This window comes from Solanum dulcamara, chromosome 2 (assembly GCF_947179165.1).
Source record: "Solanum dulcamara chromosome 2, daSolDulc1.2, whole genome shotgun sequence".
Lineage (NCBI taxonomy): Eukaryota > Viridiplantae > Streptophyta > Magnoliopsida > Solanales > Solanaceae > Solanum > Solanum dulcamara.
In genome coordinates this window covers 8,886,480-8,901,822 of record NC_077238.1, presented here as the reverse complement: position 1 = coordinate 8,901,822, position 15,343 = coordinate 8,886,480, and the positions used below count along the sequence as shown (strand labels likewise).

The 15,343-nt window shown below is 39.2% G+C and overlaps 2 protein-coding genes across 4 annotated transcripts; one reads left to right on the top strand and one right to left on the bottom strand.

The window, feature by feature from the left end:
- Nucleotides 1–1,286: 1,286 nt before the first annotated feature.
- On the top strand, nt 1,287–11,929 carry LOC129880239 (uncharacterized). Of its 3 annotated transcripts, none has more exons than XR_008765349.1 (14): nt 1,287–1,575; nt 1,680–1,832; nt 1,917–2,015; nt 2,979–3,080; nt 4,087–4,230; nt 4,965–5,059; nt 5,142–5,271; nt 5,349–5,453; nt 9,109–9,215; nt 9,304–9,355; nt 10,060–10,142; nt 10,236–10,320; nt 10,751–10,815; nt 11,576–11,650. XR_008765349.1 is itself a non-coding variant. In XM_055954191.1 (14 exons), exons 1-14 carry the CDS (start codon nt 1,486–1,488, stop codon nt 11,660–11,662), a joined length of 1,404 nt encoding a protein of 467 aa, XP_055810166.1. In that variant the 5' UTR covers nt 1,291–1,485; the 3' UTR covers nt 11,663–11,929. The 3 variants fall into 3 exon arrangements, 2 of the variants coding, with proteins under 2 accessions (XP_055810167.1, XP_055810166.1); XM_055954191.1 differs by having other exon boundaries at nt 1,291–1,575; nt 10,053–10,142; nt 11,576–11,929; XM_055954192.1 differs by lacking the exon at nt 11,576–11,650 and having other exon boundaries at nt 10,751–10,816.
- A 596-nt stretch (nt 11,930–12,525) lies between these two features.
- LOC129880238 (LEAF RUST 10 DISEASE-RESISTANCE LOCUS RECEPTOR-LIKE PROTEIN KINASE-like 1.5) lies at nt 12,526–15,139 on the bottom strand. Its single transcript, XM_055954190.1, has one exon. It carries the CDS (start codon nt 14,675–14,677, stop codon nt 12,749–12,751), a length of 1,929 nt encoding a protein of 642 aa, XP_055810165.1. The 5' UTR covers nt 14,678–15,139; the 3' UTR covers nt 12,526–12,748.
- Between the last annotated feature and the right edge of the window lie 204 nt (nt 15,140–15,343).

Below are 15,343 nucleotides of genomic sequence, written 5' to 3'. Positions count from 1 at the left end.
TGCAGAGACAGGTACTAGAGATCATCAACCGGCGCTCCGTTGAAGATCATCATACACTTCCAGCCAGTTGGTGAGTCCTCCTAGTTCCCGGAGGATATTGAACATTCTTGTACAGTTTTGTTGTCCTTTCTTTTATTTAGATTGTTGGTAGCCATGGACTTGTCATTGGCACCTTTTAGACTTTGATAGAGGCTTCATAGACTGGAGTGTGGGGAGGTCGAACTGTTATTTTGAGGAGTCTTATTTTATTGTCTTGTTGGGTTGTAAATGTTTGGCCTTCGGCCCCCATATATGAACAGTATTTCTTTAATTGAGTTTTCCGCCAAGAGAATGTGATTGATTGAATGTGTGACTGGACCAGGTGGTTCGCTCGGAGGTCAGAAATGGCCTTCGAGTGCCGGTCACGCCTAGGGTACCCTCTCGGGGCGTGACACCAAGATATGATGTTCGACTCGAGATCCTCCCCCACCCGAAACTCGACCTTAACCCATAACCCAACTCCCGACCCTAACTTTAGACCAAACGCCAAATCAACACGAGACCAAACCTCCGACCTCCACCTGAGACTCAACTAAGTTATGGGTTAATGTCGAGGTTAGGGTTGGTTAGAGGTCGGGTCTCGAGTCCGATATTAGGGTTGGGGTTGGGTCTCAAGTAAGGATCAAGTTAGAGTTAGGTCTTGGGGTCGGTATCTCATGCTCGATCTCGATCTCAGGTGTAGGTCTTATGTTAGGTTGAGGGTTGGTTCTCAAGATCGAGGCCTAGTCTTGAGGTCAAATCTCAGTTTGAGGTCTTAAGGTGAGGGTTGGGTTTTGAGTTGGCTCTTAGTTTAGGGTCTTGAGCTCGAATTAGGGTTGGATCTCGGGTCAGGGTTAGGAGTTCGGGTTGGGGTCGAATCTTGGAGTTGAGGGTCGGGTCGAGATTGCAAATTTGGGATCTTGGGGTCGAGTCTCGTGTCGGGTCTAAGTTCGAGGGTCAGGTCTTAGCTTGGTGGTTGGGTAACGGGTCAGAGTCGAGTCTTGGGGTTGAGGTTATGTCCCATGTCAATATTAGGGTCAGACATGTGTCCAGATGTAAGATCATAATATTTGCCTAGATGTCCCTGGGACAATATTTTCTCCTTGCAATGTCTAATACTTTTCATCTTCAAGCTAGTTTGGATAAGAAATTACACTATCCCCTTAGACTACATCTCTAAGAAGCACTATAGTATACTTATTTCATGTGATGTAAAGTAAAATTCCTCCAACACTTACTATGGAAAGAATAAAGGTGTTGTATGCAACTGTCCCTAAACAAACTAAAAAAACAAAACCTATCCTAATCAAGATTGCACATTAAAATCTTTTCGGACGCAGCGTCACTTGCCTAATACTCCTTTTTCGTCGTCATCCCAAAAGCAAAACCTCCACGTTTTACTAATCTATCTTTCTATATATACAACGAACTCCCCAAAAGCAAGAAGAATAAGAACCCACTAAGAAAATGGAAGGATTCAAAGTAGACAAATGGGGTTATCAAGTCAAAACCAAGTCTGATTCTTGCATATCTGCCATCAATTCTTATTATCATCAGGTACCCTTTTCATATTTTCTTGATTTCTATCAGTAAGAGTAAAAAAGATCAGATTTTTATTGATATTCGGTTGATAAGAACTTTGATTCTTGAACTTTGGTCAGGTACTTAGCTATGGAAGAGAGAGGTCAGTTATATTGGAAGCTCCTAAAAAAGACCCAACTTGTGTTTTGGCTAATATTTTGGCTGCTCATTTTCTTTGCTCTGCTGATTCTTCACGTGCTATGCTTCTTCTTGAAGCTGCCAAGTCTCATCTAGTACAAATTTTACAACTTTTGTTGGTTTAACTTTTTGTATTTGAGAGTTTGGTTTACTTATGCCTTGTTAATTTCTTTGTTTAGGAACAAGCCAGCTCGTATGAGAAAATGGTTTTTGAGGCAATAAGTTATTTGGTTTTACCTAATAGAGATGATGATGTGGCTGTTGAACTACACTTGAAGGTGAGTTCTTTTATTGCTGTTTGTTTGAATTTGGTTACTTTTACTCATTTTTGCTGATATTTATGTATGGGGTGTTTTGTTTTTCGATCTTATTGTTCTACTAACACCCAAGGGTGTGGCTTAGTGGTTAATGAAGTGGTTGAGTAGGTTCAAATACAAGTAGAGACAAAAAATACTAGGTGGTTCTTCCCATCTATCCTAGCCTTGTTGGACAGAGGTACATGGCACCTTTTGCTGGTGGGAGGTGTTGGTGGGAGGTGGCAGGTATCTCGTGAAATTAGTGGAGGTGTGAGAAAGCTGGTCCGGACACCATAGTTATAAAAAAAAATCTTATTGTTCTACTACAATGGTGTCTTGTCAGATTGTGATTATGGATAGTTGTAATAGTTTTAATTATCTGGTAAAAGGGCAGTCCAGTGCATTAAGCCCACGCTATTGTATGCAACCATACCATGCATTTCTGCAAGAGACTGTGCCCATGGCTGGAACCCGTGACCTAGTTTCAATTAGTTAGTATGCCCACTAAATCAGTGTGTCAAAGTTTGTCTCTCCAATATTCTATTTTTCAGAACCATATGATTGTAAATACTAAATAGTTCTATCCATTCTTTTGTATTATTTTCTTTTGACAACTCCAATTATCATTTGAATCCCAATTCAATTTCATCAGATACTAGTTGACCTGTTATTTAGCGATCTTTCAAGAATTCAAATTTGGTCTTCGTTGAATCAGAAAATATACTGTCAAGGTGTATCTGATATTGCTGGCCTTTGGCATATAATTATTAAAAATCTGTTACTTTAAAACCATAAGGATGTTGTAAGATGGACTAGTCAAAAAGAAAAGGACGAATAGTAGGCGGTGTCAATTGTCATCATGTAACCATTTAAGTATTTTTATGATTTCGCTTTTATGATCTCAGTGTAAATCTCTCGATTGATATATGCATTACCTATTTGCAGCTGCTTAAGGATTTCCCCAGAGATCTGGTCACTCTAAAGCGGGGTCATGTGCTTTGTTTCTACATGGGTTGCCCTGATTTGTCGCTGAAACTTTTTGAACAGGTTCATATCATATTGACTAAATATTGCCTTGACTTCTTCTTCTTCTAGACAACTTAAGAAACAAAAACAATAAATAAGTAATAACTTGTATCAGACATAATATCCGGAGGTTTAATATTCATAATAGGATTTTCACTAGCTTGCCTCTGGAGTCCTATGTGATAAGAAGTTACCACCTAAACTTAAAGGTAAGTTCTACAGAATGGTGGTTAAACCGGCGTTGTTATATGGAGTGGAGTGTTGGTCAGTCAAGAACTCACATGTTCAGAAGGTGCGTATTGCGGAGATGAGGATGTTGAGATGGATGTGTGGACACACTAGGAGTGATGGGATTAGGAATGAGGTTATTCGGGAGAAGGTGAGAGTGGCCTCTGTGGCAGACAAGATGAGATAAGCAAGACTGAGATGGTTTGGCCATGTGCAGAGGAGGGGTGTTGATGCACCAGTTAGGAGGTGTGAGCAGCTTGATTTGGAGGTTATGCGGAGGGGTAGAAGTAGACCGAAAAAGTATTGGGGAGAGGTGATTAGATAGGATATGTCGCAACTCTATATTACCAAGTACATGACCTTAGATAGAAAGCAGTGGAGGTCGCGGATTAGGGTAAAAGGTTAGTAGGGATAGAATGATGTCTTGCCCTGTTACGGTTTAGGATTGATCGTAGGTTTAGGCGTACCAATATAGTTGTGTTGTTATTGCCTCTCGATCATCACATTATTTTGCTATTGTTATTGTTTTTATCTTGTCTTGTACAATTTGCATCGCTTTTTGTTTTTGCCATTATATATATATATATTGGTTCTTCTCTCTTATTTGGGGCCGATACTTATGAGGCAAGGGTCTTTCGAAAACAGCCTCTCTATCTCCATGAGGTAGTGGTAAGGTCTGCGTACACTCTACCCTCCCCAGACCCCACTGGTGGGATTTCACTGGGTATGTTGTTGTTGTTGTTGTTGTTGTTGTTTCATGCAATTCTTCCTAGTAAAATTTCTTGATTTTGTCTTACAGGTCCTACCAGTAAATAAACACGAAAATTACATTTATGGCATGCTCGCATTTGCTCTATTAGAGCTTGGTCAATATGCGGATGCAAAAGAAGCTGCAAAGAAAGGCTTTGAGATTGATAGTGAAGATGCCTGGACACACCATGCTGTGAGTTACTCCTGTTTGCAAGTTACTTTTTCCTTTCTAGCTGATATAAGCACATTTGCGGTATTATATATGCTTGCGTTTACTCGGCAAAACTTATCAACTATAACTATTTCTATGCCTCAATACCAAAGTAGTCTGATTGGCTAAACAAATCCTCTAAATTCACTCCTTTAAATAGCATGTTTATCCCTATATTTCCATATAAGTATCTAACCAAATTAGAGAATGGTTACAAAGGTTGCTGGCAAACACCAGACCACGCTAGTGAAAATCCTCTGCACAGAACAAACCTTGTAATTGTACCATCAGCCATTAGCCTTTATCCCAACTAGTGAAATATCTGTTGCACATAACAAACTTTTTATCACTAATCCAGTTATCATAATACTGCAGATAGTTAACAAAGGTCCCATTTTTATACTTTCAATTTTCAAATTCTTATCCTATATGTCAGGCTATCTCTCATCTAATCCTTTGTTGTCAATCCAGCTAGCTAACCTGATGTCAAAATAGTACCATTAATCTTACTGAGCATTTAAGGGAAACTCTTCCTATTGTATCATCTTAGGAGAAAAACAATAAGACTGGACATAATTTTTGTTGTGATGGAATAGTTGTCGCTTTTAAGCAGTGTATTTTGTATCATTTTGCTGCCAGAGGAAATGCATTATATTCATCACTGATATTCGAGTATACCTTTTTTTCTTGCTTATTTTATCACAATCTCCTTGCAGCTCTGTCATGTTTATCAGTATGAGTGTCGTTTTAAAGAAGCAGTACAATTTATGGAGGAATGCTCAAGAACCTGGAGTTCTTTGTCATCTTTTATGTATGCACAGAATCTGATAATAGCACTCCTAGTTTGGCTCTGAATGTAATATTTTTAAAAGCTAACCATTAGGATATTGCAGGTATACACACAATTGGTGGCACGTTGCGCTTTGTTATATGGAAGGTCATTCACCCATGGAAAAAGTAAGAGATGTTTATGATCAAAACATCTGGAAAGAGTTGGAAAGAATTGATGCCAGTCCAGCCGAAGTAAGTTAGTTGTTTGTAGTCGAAGAACTTTTTAGTTCTTCCAATATGCTGAGAGTTACATTTTTCTTGGCATGCAGGTGTACCTGAATGCTGTTGGTTTGTTACTTCGGGTATATGTACGAGGTGGGATTAATGTATTTGGGGACCGTTTGAAGATCCTAGCTGATCGTCTGACAGATAAAGTGAGTTCAGGTGCAGAAGCGTTTTAATTTCTCTTTTTAGGTTATAGGGTGATTGCATGCATATTCACTTAAGTTGGGATATGTAGGATTTTCCTACTTTTGAAATGTGGAAATTCGGCTAACAAGCTAGTTCGTTTAGCTATTTTTCAAAAACTTCATGAAGAAATATGGAACAAATTTGATGTACTTGTTCCTTATTGTGAAATGGACGGTTGTAAGCTTTGGTTTTCAGGTAGATCGAAATATAGGAATGGGGTAGGCATTTTAGTAGACAATGATCTAAGGGATCAGGTAGTGGAGGTTAGGAGAGTCAACGATAGGATGATGTCGATTAAGGTGGTCGTTGAAGGGAGCACATTCAACATTATTAGTGCTTATGCGCCACAAGCGGGCTTAAGAGAGGAGGATAAGAGGCGCTTTTGGGAGGATTTGGACGAGTTAGGGGGAGGTATACCACCTACTGAGAAGCTTTTCGTGGGAGGGGATTTCAATGGGCACATCGGGTCTATTTCAGGAGGGTATGGTGATGTGCATGGAGGCTTTGGCTACGGGGTCAGAAATGTAGGAGGCCTTTCACTTTTGGAATTTGCAAGAGCTTTTGGGTTGGTCATAGCCAATTCGAGTTTCCCAAAGAAGGAAGACCACTTGGTAACATTCCATAGTTCGGTGGTTAAGACTCAGATAGACTTTTTACTCCTGAGGAAGGTCGATAGAGGTCTGTGCAAAGACTGTAAGGTTATTCTGATAGACAACCTTACGACCCGACATAAGCTTTTGGTGATGGATTTAGGGATCAAGATGATGAGGAATAAGAGGGTCGGGGATGATCGATCTAAGATCAGATGGAGGAGTTTGACCACTGCAAATGCCCTGGAGATGGGAGAGAAGTTGAAGGCCATGGGGGCCTGGGATAGTAATGGGGATGCGACCAGTATGTGGGATAGGACGGCTAGTTGTATTAGGACTGTGGCAAGGGAAGTGTTGGGAGTCTCGATTGGTAGTCGTAGTCGGCATCGAGGAGACTGGTGGTGGAATGGAGAAGTGCAAGAAAAGGTGGAAGCAAAGAAGATGGCGTACGCAAAGTTGATAGAAAGCACAGATGAGGTGGAGAAGTGGACGAATAGGGAACTTTATAAGATAGCGAGAAAGGAGGCGAAGTCGGCGGTTTCGACGGCAAAAACAACAGCTTTTGAACGCCTTTATGCTGAACTAGAAGAGAAAGGTGGGGATAGAAAATTGTTTAGGCTAGCCAGGGCGCGGGAGAGAAGGGCACGCGATGTGGACCAAGTGAAGTGCATTAAGGATGAGCATGGAAAAGTATTGGTAGACGAGACCCTCATTAAACAGAGATGGCAGTCCTATTTCCATAAACTCTTGAATGAGGAAGGGGACAGAGACTTTGTGTTGGGAGATTTAGAACATACAGGAAGACATTGCAATTTTGGGTATTGCAGGAGTATTAAGGTCGAGGAGGTTAAGAGTGTCGTTTGTAGGATGCGCTGGGGAAGAGCAACAGGACCTGACGAGGTTCCTGGGGAATTTTGGAAGAGCACGAGCTCGGTAGGTTTGGAGTGGTTGACTAGGTTATTTAATGTCATCTTTAAAACGGCAACGATGCCCGAAGAATGGAGGTCGAGCATAATGATCCCTCTATACAAAAACAAAGGGGATATCCAGAGTTGCAACAACTATAGAGGTATTAAGCTACTAAGCCATACTATGAAACTGTGGGAAAGAGTGGTAGAGATGAGGGTGAGGAGAGACGTGTCTATTTCAGAGAACCAGTTTGGATTTATGCCGGGACGCTCAACTACAGAAGCCATTCATCTTATGAGGAGACTCGTGGAGCAGCATAGGGAGAGGAAGAGGGACTTGCATATGGTATTCATCGACCTAGAAAAGGCTTATGACAAAGTCCCAAGAGAAATACTATGGACATGTTTGGAGGCTAAAGGTGTACCTATGGCATACATTAGGGTGATCAAGGACATGTACGAGGGAGCCAAAACCAGGGTAAGGACAGTATGAGGGGACTCAGAGCAATTTCCAGTGGTGATGGGGTTGCATCAAGGATCAGCTCTTAGTCCTTTTTTATTTGCCTTGGTGATAGATGGATTGACGCGACAAATTCAAGGTGCGGTGCCATGGTGTATGCTTTTCGCGGATGACATAGTACTGATCGATGAGACTCGCCGCGGAGTTAACGCTAAGCTGGAGGATTGGAGACATACCTTGGAGTCTAAAGGGTTTAAGTTGAGTAGGACAAAGACAGAGTACTTAGAGTGCAAGTTCAGTGAGACACCTCAGGAGGTTGGCGTTGAAGTTAGGCTTGGTGCTCAGGCCATCCAAAAGAGAAGTAGTTGCAAGTATCTTGGGTTTATCATGCAAGGCAGCGGGGAGATTGACGATGATGTCACACATCGTATTGGGGTAGGGTGGATGAAATGGAGGCTCGCTTCCGGAGTGCTATGTGACAAGAATGTGCCACCAAAACTTAAGGGCAAGTTCTACAAAGTGGTGGTTAGACCGGCTATGCTGTATGGGGCAGAGTGTTGGCCAGTTAAGACTTCTCACATTCAAAAGATAAAAGTTGCTGAGATGAGAATGCTGAGATGGATGTGTGGGCACACCAGGAGCGACAGGATTAGAAATGAGGCTATTCGGGACAAGGTAGGAGTGGCCTCGGTGGAAGACAAGATGCGGGAAATGCGACTGAGATGGTATGGACATGTGAAGAGGAGAGACACAGATGCCCCAGTGCGGAGGTGTGAGAGCCTGGCCATGGATGGTTACAGAAGAAGTAGGGGTAGGCCGAAGAAGTATTGGGGAGAGGTGATTAGACAGGACATGGCGCAGTTACAGCTTACGGAGGACATGACCTTAGATAGGAGGGTGTGGAGGACCCACATTAGGGTAGAAGGCTAGTTCATAGTCTCGTTATTCTTCTCTATTCATAGGCGTAGTAGTGCATTACGATCTCTTGCGCTTTGACTTCTAATTTCTGTTATTTCTATTATTATTTATTGCTTTCTATGCTTTGATTACTCATTTTTACCTGTGACGCTTTCATTATTTATTTAATCGTTATTTGTTATTTGTATTTATTTCTTTGTATTTATTTGTTATCTATTCGTTATTTGTTTGTTGTTTTTCTCATAAAGCTTTTAATTTTCTATTCTTATCTAACATTTTTTTATGCACTTATGCTTTTACTGAGCCGAGGGTCTCCAGGAAACAGCCGTCCTACCTTGGTAGCCTTGGTAGGAGTAAGGTCTGCGTACATTCTACCCTCCCCAGACCCCATGTTGTGGGATTTCACTGGGTTGTTGTTGTTGTTGTTGTAACAATACATGCTTTTAAAAAGCTCCTCCCTAACCCCTACTAAATATAAAATATGAAGAAAAACTTCAATCTGTTGAGAAAATGGATAAATGACGTGAATCGGATTTCATTCTTTCAGTGTCATTTGCTTTGTCATGAGTGATTTCCTTTAAGATTAATGTTAATGATACATTGGATTGGAACTGTAATTTTGATCTGCATTACTATGAACTTCCATTTAGCAATTGCACTGTGCGGTCCTCTTCCCCTTCTGTCTATACAATGTAATATGAACTAAGTGTTCTGTGTCTTTGTGCTGCCGCTGCTATAATAGGCTTTCTGGTATCTTGAATGGCACCTGGATGTATTGGTGTTATGGGCCCTATCCTGTACAGGTGAAGTTTCTAAAGCAGAAGAGTTACTGGAGGGTTTAAAATCCAGGTCAGGACGGATTTAGCACTCTTTCCAATTTCATAAACCATTCCGTGTCCAACCACTTACTCTGAGAATTTTGTGCTTTTTTCTGTAGAATTTCTACCATGACCAAGAAAAAACGAGAATATATGCAGAGAGCTGTGCTGGTTTGTAACCCCCCCCCCCCCCCCCCTTTTTTTTCTATTTATGAATTTCTGCATAACTTCTTGGAGAAAATGTACACACACTTCATAATTTCTTTCCTCTTTCAATGGCAAAAGATTCTCTTTTTTAAAATTATTAATAAAAGATTTTCCTAATGCGTTTACCGTCTTTATGACTTAGCTTTTAAATTGACTGATTCTATACAGTTTAGATCCAAAGTATTCATTCTGCTGCTACTTTAGAATTTAGATGAGGATCATGGTTTCTGGGGGAGATGAAAACGCATTACTGGTTAAAACTTGCTACCTCCGTTCTAATTTGTTTGGTTGGTTTTTGACTTGACACGGATTTTAAGAAAGTAAAAAGATTTTTCAATCTTGTGATCTTAAACTAAAGATACATAGAAGGTACCAAAATGTCCTTTAATCTTGTCGCCTTAAATATGCCACGTGGAAAGTTATAATTAAAGAGTTGTCAAAAAAGGAAAGAGACATTCTTTTTGAAACGTACTAAAAAGGAAAGTAAGACAAACAAATTTTAACGGAGGGAATATTGATTATACTATTGCTTAAGATTCTCCTGTCTATCACATCTTTGAAACCATTGATGCATCTAGTAGTTGTATTCTTGATATTTGATAGATAAAAACTGTTTCTTTCAATTTTTAACTTTTAATTCTTTCCTTATATTTTATTTTAGCTTGCAGAAGCGATATTTGAATATGGTAAGGGTGAAAATGAACGGGCGTTGGAATTGCTCGGACAAACATTTGATGCCATTGACTACAAGGTAGTTTGAACATGACAAGGGGGACTTCTGTAGTTTATTTAGCATTATTTCTATTTGTTTCATGAATGATTAGCAAAATACTATGTTGTGCAGATTATTGGAGCGTCAGACGAACAGCTTGACGTTTTCAATGAAGTTTGGATCACTATGTTGCTAAGCAGTGGTCAGGCTACAAAAGGTAGATCCTTTCCCTAATAATATGAGCTTCTATTTTGAAAAAAAAAAATTAAAAGTTTCGGGGGCAGGGGGAGTGGGATGTGGTTTTTATTCCTGTAAAATGGAGTATGGCCTCTTTAATAACAGCAACAGCAACAACAACATACACAGTGTAATCCCACAATTGGGGTTTGTGGAGGGTAGGATGTACGCAGACCTTACTCTTGCATTTGTGGGCTAGGGAGGTTGTTTCTAATAGACTGTCGGCTCAAAAAAGGAGTATTCAAAGTAGGATTGCAAGAAAAAGTATGGCCTCTTCGATAAGGAAGGGAATTTGATCCTAGGATCTCATGCTACCCTTTAAACTTCACTCTTTTGATATACGCTTCTTTTTGTCTACTCTTAAAACTGTTTAGTCACTTATCCTTAAGTTGCGATTTTGGAACTTGCAGCTATTGAGGCCATAGAGAAGCAGCTAAAGAAGAGGGAAGGAACCCCGTTCTTGTGGCGCCTCCTGGTATGTCGTGGCTTTCTGCTCCATAATTTTAGCTTCTAAGCTGACTAGATTGTTCAGGAATCTGTAAAATGTCCTCTGGATGATCAGAAGAATATATAAGTTGCAATGTGCGAGAAATCAAAATGAGGGACAAAAGTTGCATAGACTTAAAAGAGATCGGGGTCATTTAGCAAGTAATTTTGTTAAGTTTTTGAAGGTTTTCTATCCACTTCCATGATTAGCCTCATTAGAAAACAGTAGGTCAGTCTTGCAGTGTTTGAAATAGCTACACATGCTCTTAAATTCAAGATGAAAAGTCGAATTTCCTTTGAAAGACTTCTGTATTTAAACTCCAACTTGTGATGCAGTGATGGTGAAAGGTCAGGCATAGAGTTCTACTTGCATGTTAAGGGCCAAAAATAAGTCATGAATGGATGTTTAGTACCTTGCCTCTGTTAAGGCAGCACATGCACGATATAGAATGATAACTATAGTATATTGAATAAGAGGCTTTTTCTGTTCTTTTATTAATTGATTTATGTATCGGATTCCATTTCACTCTACGGTTGAGAATTAATGTTTGGCTCTATTTATAATGATTTTGAATTTGTTCACAATGATCAAATGATATCTGATCTTGTTTCCACCTTTCTAGTCATTCTCGGCAAATCCTTGTTGATCTTTCTCTCCTCTTGCTCGACTAGCCAACTTTTCAAGCCTTGATTTGTCCTCCGCGACAAGGAATTGGATTAGACTCTGTTATTGTTTCTTGTTGGTGCAGGAAAAAGGTTATTCAATGTCAGGAAAGCAAGAAGCTATGGAAGCAGGCAAAAAAGCTCAGGCATTGGAAGGTGCATACTTCAATTAATCTTGGCAAAAGGATGATAACTATCCAAAATAAATACTCTTCCACTTCTTATTGTTAGCGATTTTCACTTCTTGTAATCCTCTTCTTTTTTTTCTAGTAGAATGTGTAGTACTAAACTATGAAGTTTCTCCATGTTGTGTATTTTATAAGCAGTGTCCCCCGAGCCAATTCTATCGTTGGTGGTCGGAGACTCTTGTAGGGAGACCAAGACGAAACTCGGAAATCTTACATAATCTCTTTTTTCATAACGGTGGTGTTCAGATCAGATTGTTGTGTGTTCATATTAGATTGCTCACTTTTAACTACTATTTTACCTAGTACATCACAAATACAGAACAAACTTCAACACCTTAAATAAATTGAGTTATATTTTTATGCAATGAAATGACGCATGGTATGGCTTCTGTGGGGACCTAACTTATTGACTAGTAGATGTGCCATCATGTTGGCCAATAATGTTTGTACTATCTACCTCACGAGGTGACCTTACATTATTCCTTGTCCCTTTTGCCCTAATTACTTGCTAAAAAGTCAAATTCATCCATGTGGATGTTTCCCAAATAGATATTCAAAACTTAGATGGCTCCAATTTTTAGTTGAAAAGGACATGAAAATAGTATCACTTATGTAGTGACTAGTTTGTTTTGACAAAGTAAAAGCACATGCATTTTCTTAATTTTTCATAGTTTCCATCAAATCTAATTAAAAAAAATATTTTATTAGCGTCCAAAAACAGTAATCAAAATCACAAGTTCTTGTTTAAGCACTGAGTTTTGAATAATAACATCTTCAATTATTATCACAGCCAAGTCAAGAAACAAAAAGTAAATTCACAAGGGGTTGTGTATGTAAGAAACAAGCAGTAAATAAAAGTAGGATCTATTAACATTCCATTTTACCATAATCAAACAAATACTTCAACTGACACCTTTTCAGTCCAAAGTCCCCCACCCCAAACAATGTACATATTTAATGAGATATCACAACCAGACTATACGGGCTACCTCCCATAAATACATTTATTGTACTGATTATTTCTAATCAGTATAGATATCGATTAACTCTGTCTACCAAATAACCGATTAATTAGCCAATTAGACCAATCCCATCTGGAACAACCATGTTACTGGAATTTGATGTCCTCAAAATACCCCCACCACCACTTCCAACTCCCCTTGTCCTGCCCCTTATCCTTCTCAACTCTGCCACCACATCTCTTGAATCAGGCCGATCATCCTTATCCGATGCTACACATCGGAACGCGAGCTCCGCCACAGCACCGACACCTTCCATTGCTTCTCCATCCACCACCAAAAAAGGGTCCACAACTTGCTGCAACAACCCCATTTGAATTCTTGAAACTACCATATCAGCCAATGCCATTTCCCTCTTCTCCCTCTTTTGGTCTACAGCTTTCATCCCTGTTATTAGTTCCAACAACACAACACCAAAGCTATATATATCACTCTTTTCATTCAATCTAAAAGACTTGTGATAATCGGGATCCAAATAACCAGGAGTTCCTTGTGGACCTGTCCAAACTTCACCAGTAGAATCACCAGAAGCTACTGATGTATCTGTGCATACTAAGAGTCTTGAAAGCCCAAAGTCACCAACTTTTACCCTCATATCTTTTTCTACAAAAATGTTGGTTGATGTTATATCTCTATGAACTATAGGTGGAACTACTGAGAAATGCAAGTACTCAATAGCCATTGCTATTTGTAGTGCTATATCAACTCTTAAACTCCAAGTTAAAGAACCCTTTTTGTACAAATTCTTGTTACCATGAAGATGGTCAGCAAGAGTACCATTTGGAACATAGTCATAAACCAAAAGAAGCCCTCTTGGATCACTACAATAGCCATGAAGTTTGACTAGATTTGGGTGGTTGATTGATGACAAAATCAAGATTTCATTGCAGAATGACTTTGTTGAAAAAGCTTTGGTGCCAGTGGGAGAATGCTTATGCAAATGCTTAACTGCAACAAGCCTACCATCATCAAGATTCCCTAAATACACAGAACCAAATCCTCCATCCCCAAGTTTCCTCTTGTGATCAAAGTGATTTGTGGAGCTTTCAAGTTCCTCATAAGGGAAAACTGGTGGAAGTAAACTAGCTGAACGGTGCCTACGGAGGTAAATGATAGTAGGATCTTCTTCTGAACCTGCCCCTTTACCTCTTGAACGAAAAATTAAAGATCCAACAGAGAAAACAACCAGAAAACACACAAATAGAAAGACCATTGACAACATAACTACACGATTGGCGCTTTTTTGTCGAATCAAAGGAGGTGAGTACCTAACTTGTGATGATGGAAAACATAAAAATGGTTTCTTTGGGTGTGAAGAATTGAATCCACAAACACCACTACTAGCTCTGCAAGTCCTACAGCTTGAAAAATATGAATCTTGTTCTTCATCCCATTCAACTTCAATCCCCATTTTCAAGAAATCATCAAGAAATCCAAGAATGTCACTTTGGCATCTTTCATCAGACTCAAAATGGTGTCTCAATCCACATTCACGAAGAAGCTGAAGTGGGTTCTTGATAAGCTTACATTGCCATGGACAGTGACTACAATTTGGAAGATTTGGGGGTGGACAAGGCCTAAGAGCAGAAAGCCTAGAGCAAGATGAATCAGACACCCTAAATGGTGAACCAGAAAGAGAAATGGATCTATTGTGCAAAGAACAGTTCTTGAAATCAGTAGATTCTGAGTTGATTTCATTTTGTGAAAGTGAAGCAGGAGAAAGAAGAAGAGTTGAAGAAGTAGGCTCATAATGAAGTAAAGAGAAAGACAAGTTATTGATTGAAATAAGAGCATGTGAAGGTGAACATTGGATTTGAAAAGAAGGATGACCACAACCAGGAGATGAAGAAAAAGGAAAAGGGGGAAAAGAAGCAAAAGGTGGACATGAGATTTCAGGTTTTAAACAGCTATGAACTGCTGCTGCTGACTCAAGAATGAAAACCAAGAACAGAAAGATAGAAAAAAAGGGTAAAAATGGCATGATTATGATGAACTCCTACTAGTTACTGAAGTCATTCAAAAGCACAATCCAACAAAGAAAGAAGAAAGATTGAATCTTTAGGGAGAAAACAAGAGAAAATCTTGAATCTTGATTTGGGGTTAAAGAAAAAATGGTAAAAATGACATGATTATGATGAACCACTACTAGTTACTGAAGTCATTCAAAAGCAGAATACAACAAAGAAGAAGAAAGCTTGAATCTTTAGAGGGGAAAAAAAGAAGGAAAAACTTGAATCTTGATTTGGGGTTCAGATTCTTTCAAGTATTATCAAACTGCCTAGGATGTTGGGAGTAGAGAAGTGGGAGTTTGGGAGTGTGGGGGGTCTCGAGGAAGAAGGAAAAGAGGAGAAGTCACGTGAACACAATAGAGAAGAAGACAAAAAAAAAAAAGTCAAGAGAAATGATGAATTTCTTTGGTCATTTAGCAAAAGGTAAAGGTAGGTGGTTGGATGAAGGAAATTTTGTTTGCTTCAGGCGAATATTTTTAATTTTATATGGTGATTAAAAAAATATTAATATATTAAAAGATTTTATTTTATTACTTTTTATTTATATTAATTAATTTTGAAAATATTTTATATAAATTTTGTATTATAAATGATATATTTTATTCCTTTCAAATTTATTGATATTTACTAAAAAAAAA

Coding starts and splice junctions, on each gene's coding strand:
- LOC129880239 (XM_055954191.1), top strand. CDS start 1,486: ATGGAAGGATTCAAAGTAGACAAATGGGGTTATCAAGTCAAAACCAAG. Junction 9,356..10,052: donor ATATGCAGAGAGCTGTGCTG/GTTTGTAACCCC, acceptor ATTTTATTTTAG/CTTGCAGAAGCGATATTTGA. Junction 10,816..11,575: donor CGTTCTTGTGGCGCCTCCTG/GTATGTCGTGGC, acceptor TTGTTGGTGCAG/GAAAAAGGTTATTCAATGTC.
- LOC129880238 (XM_055954190.1), bottom strand. CDS start 14,677: ATGCCATTTTTACCCTTTTTTTCTATCTTTCTGTTCTTGGTTTTCATT.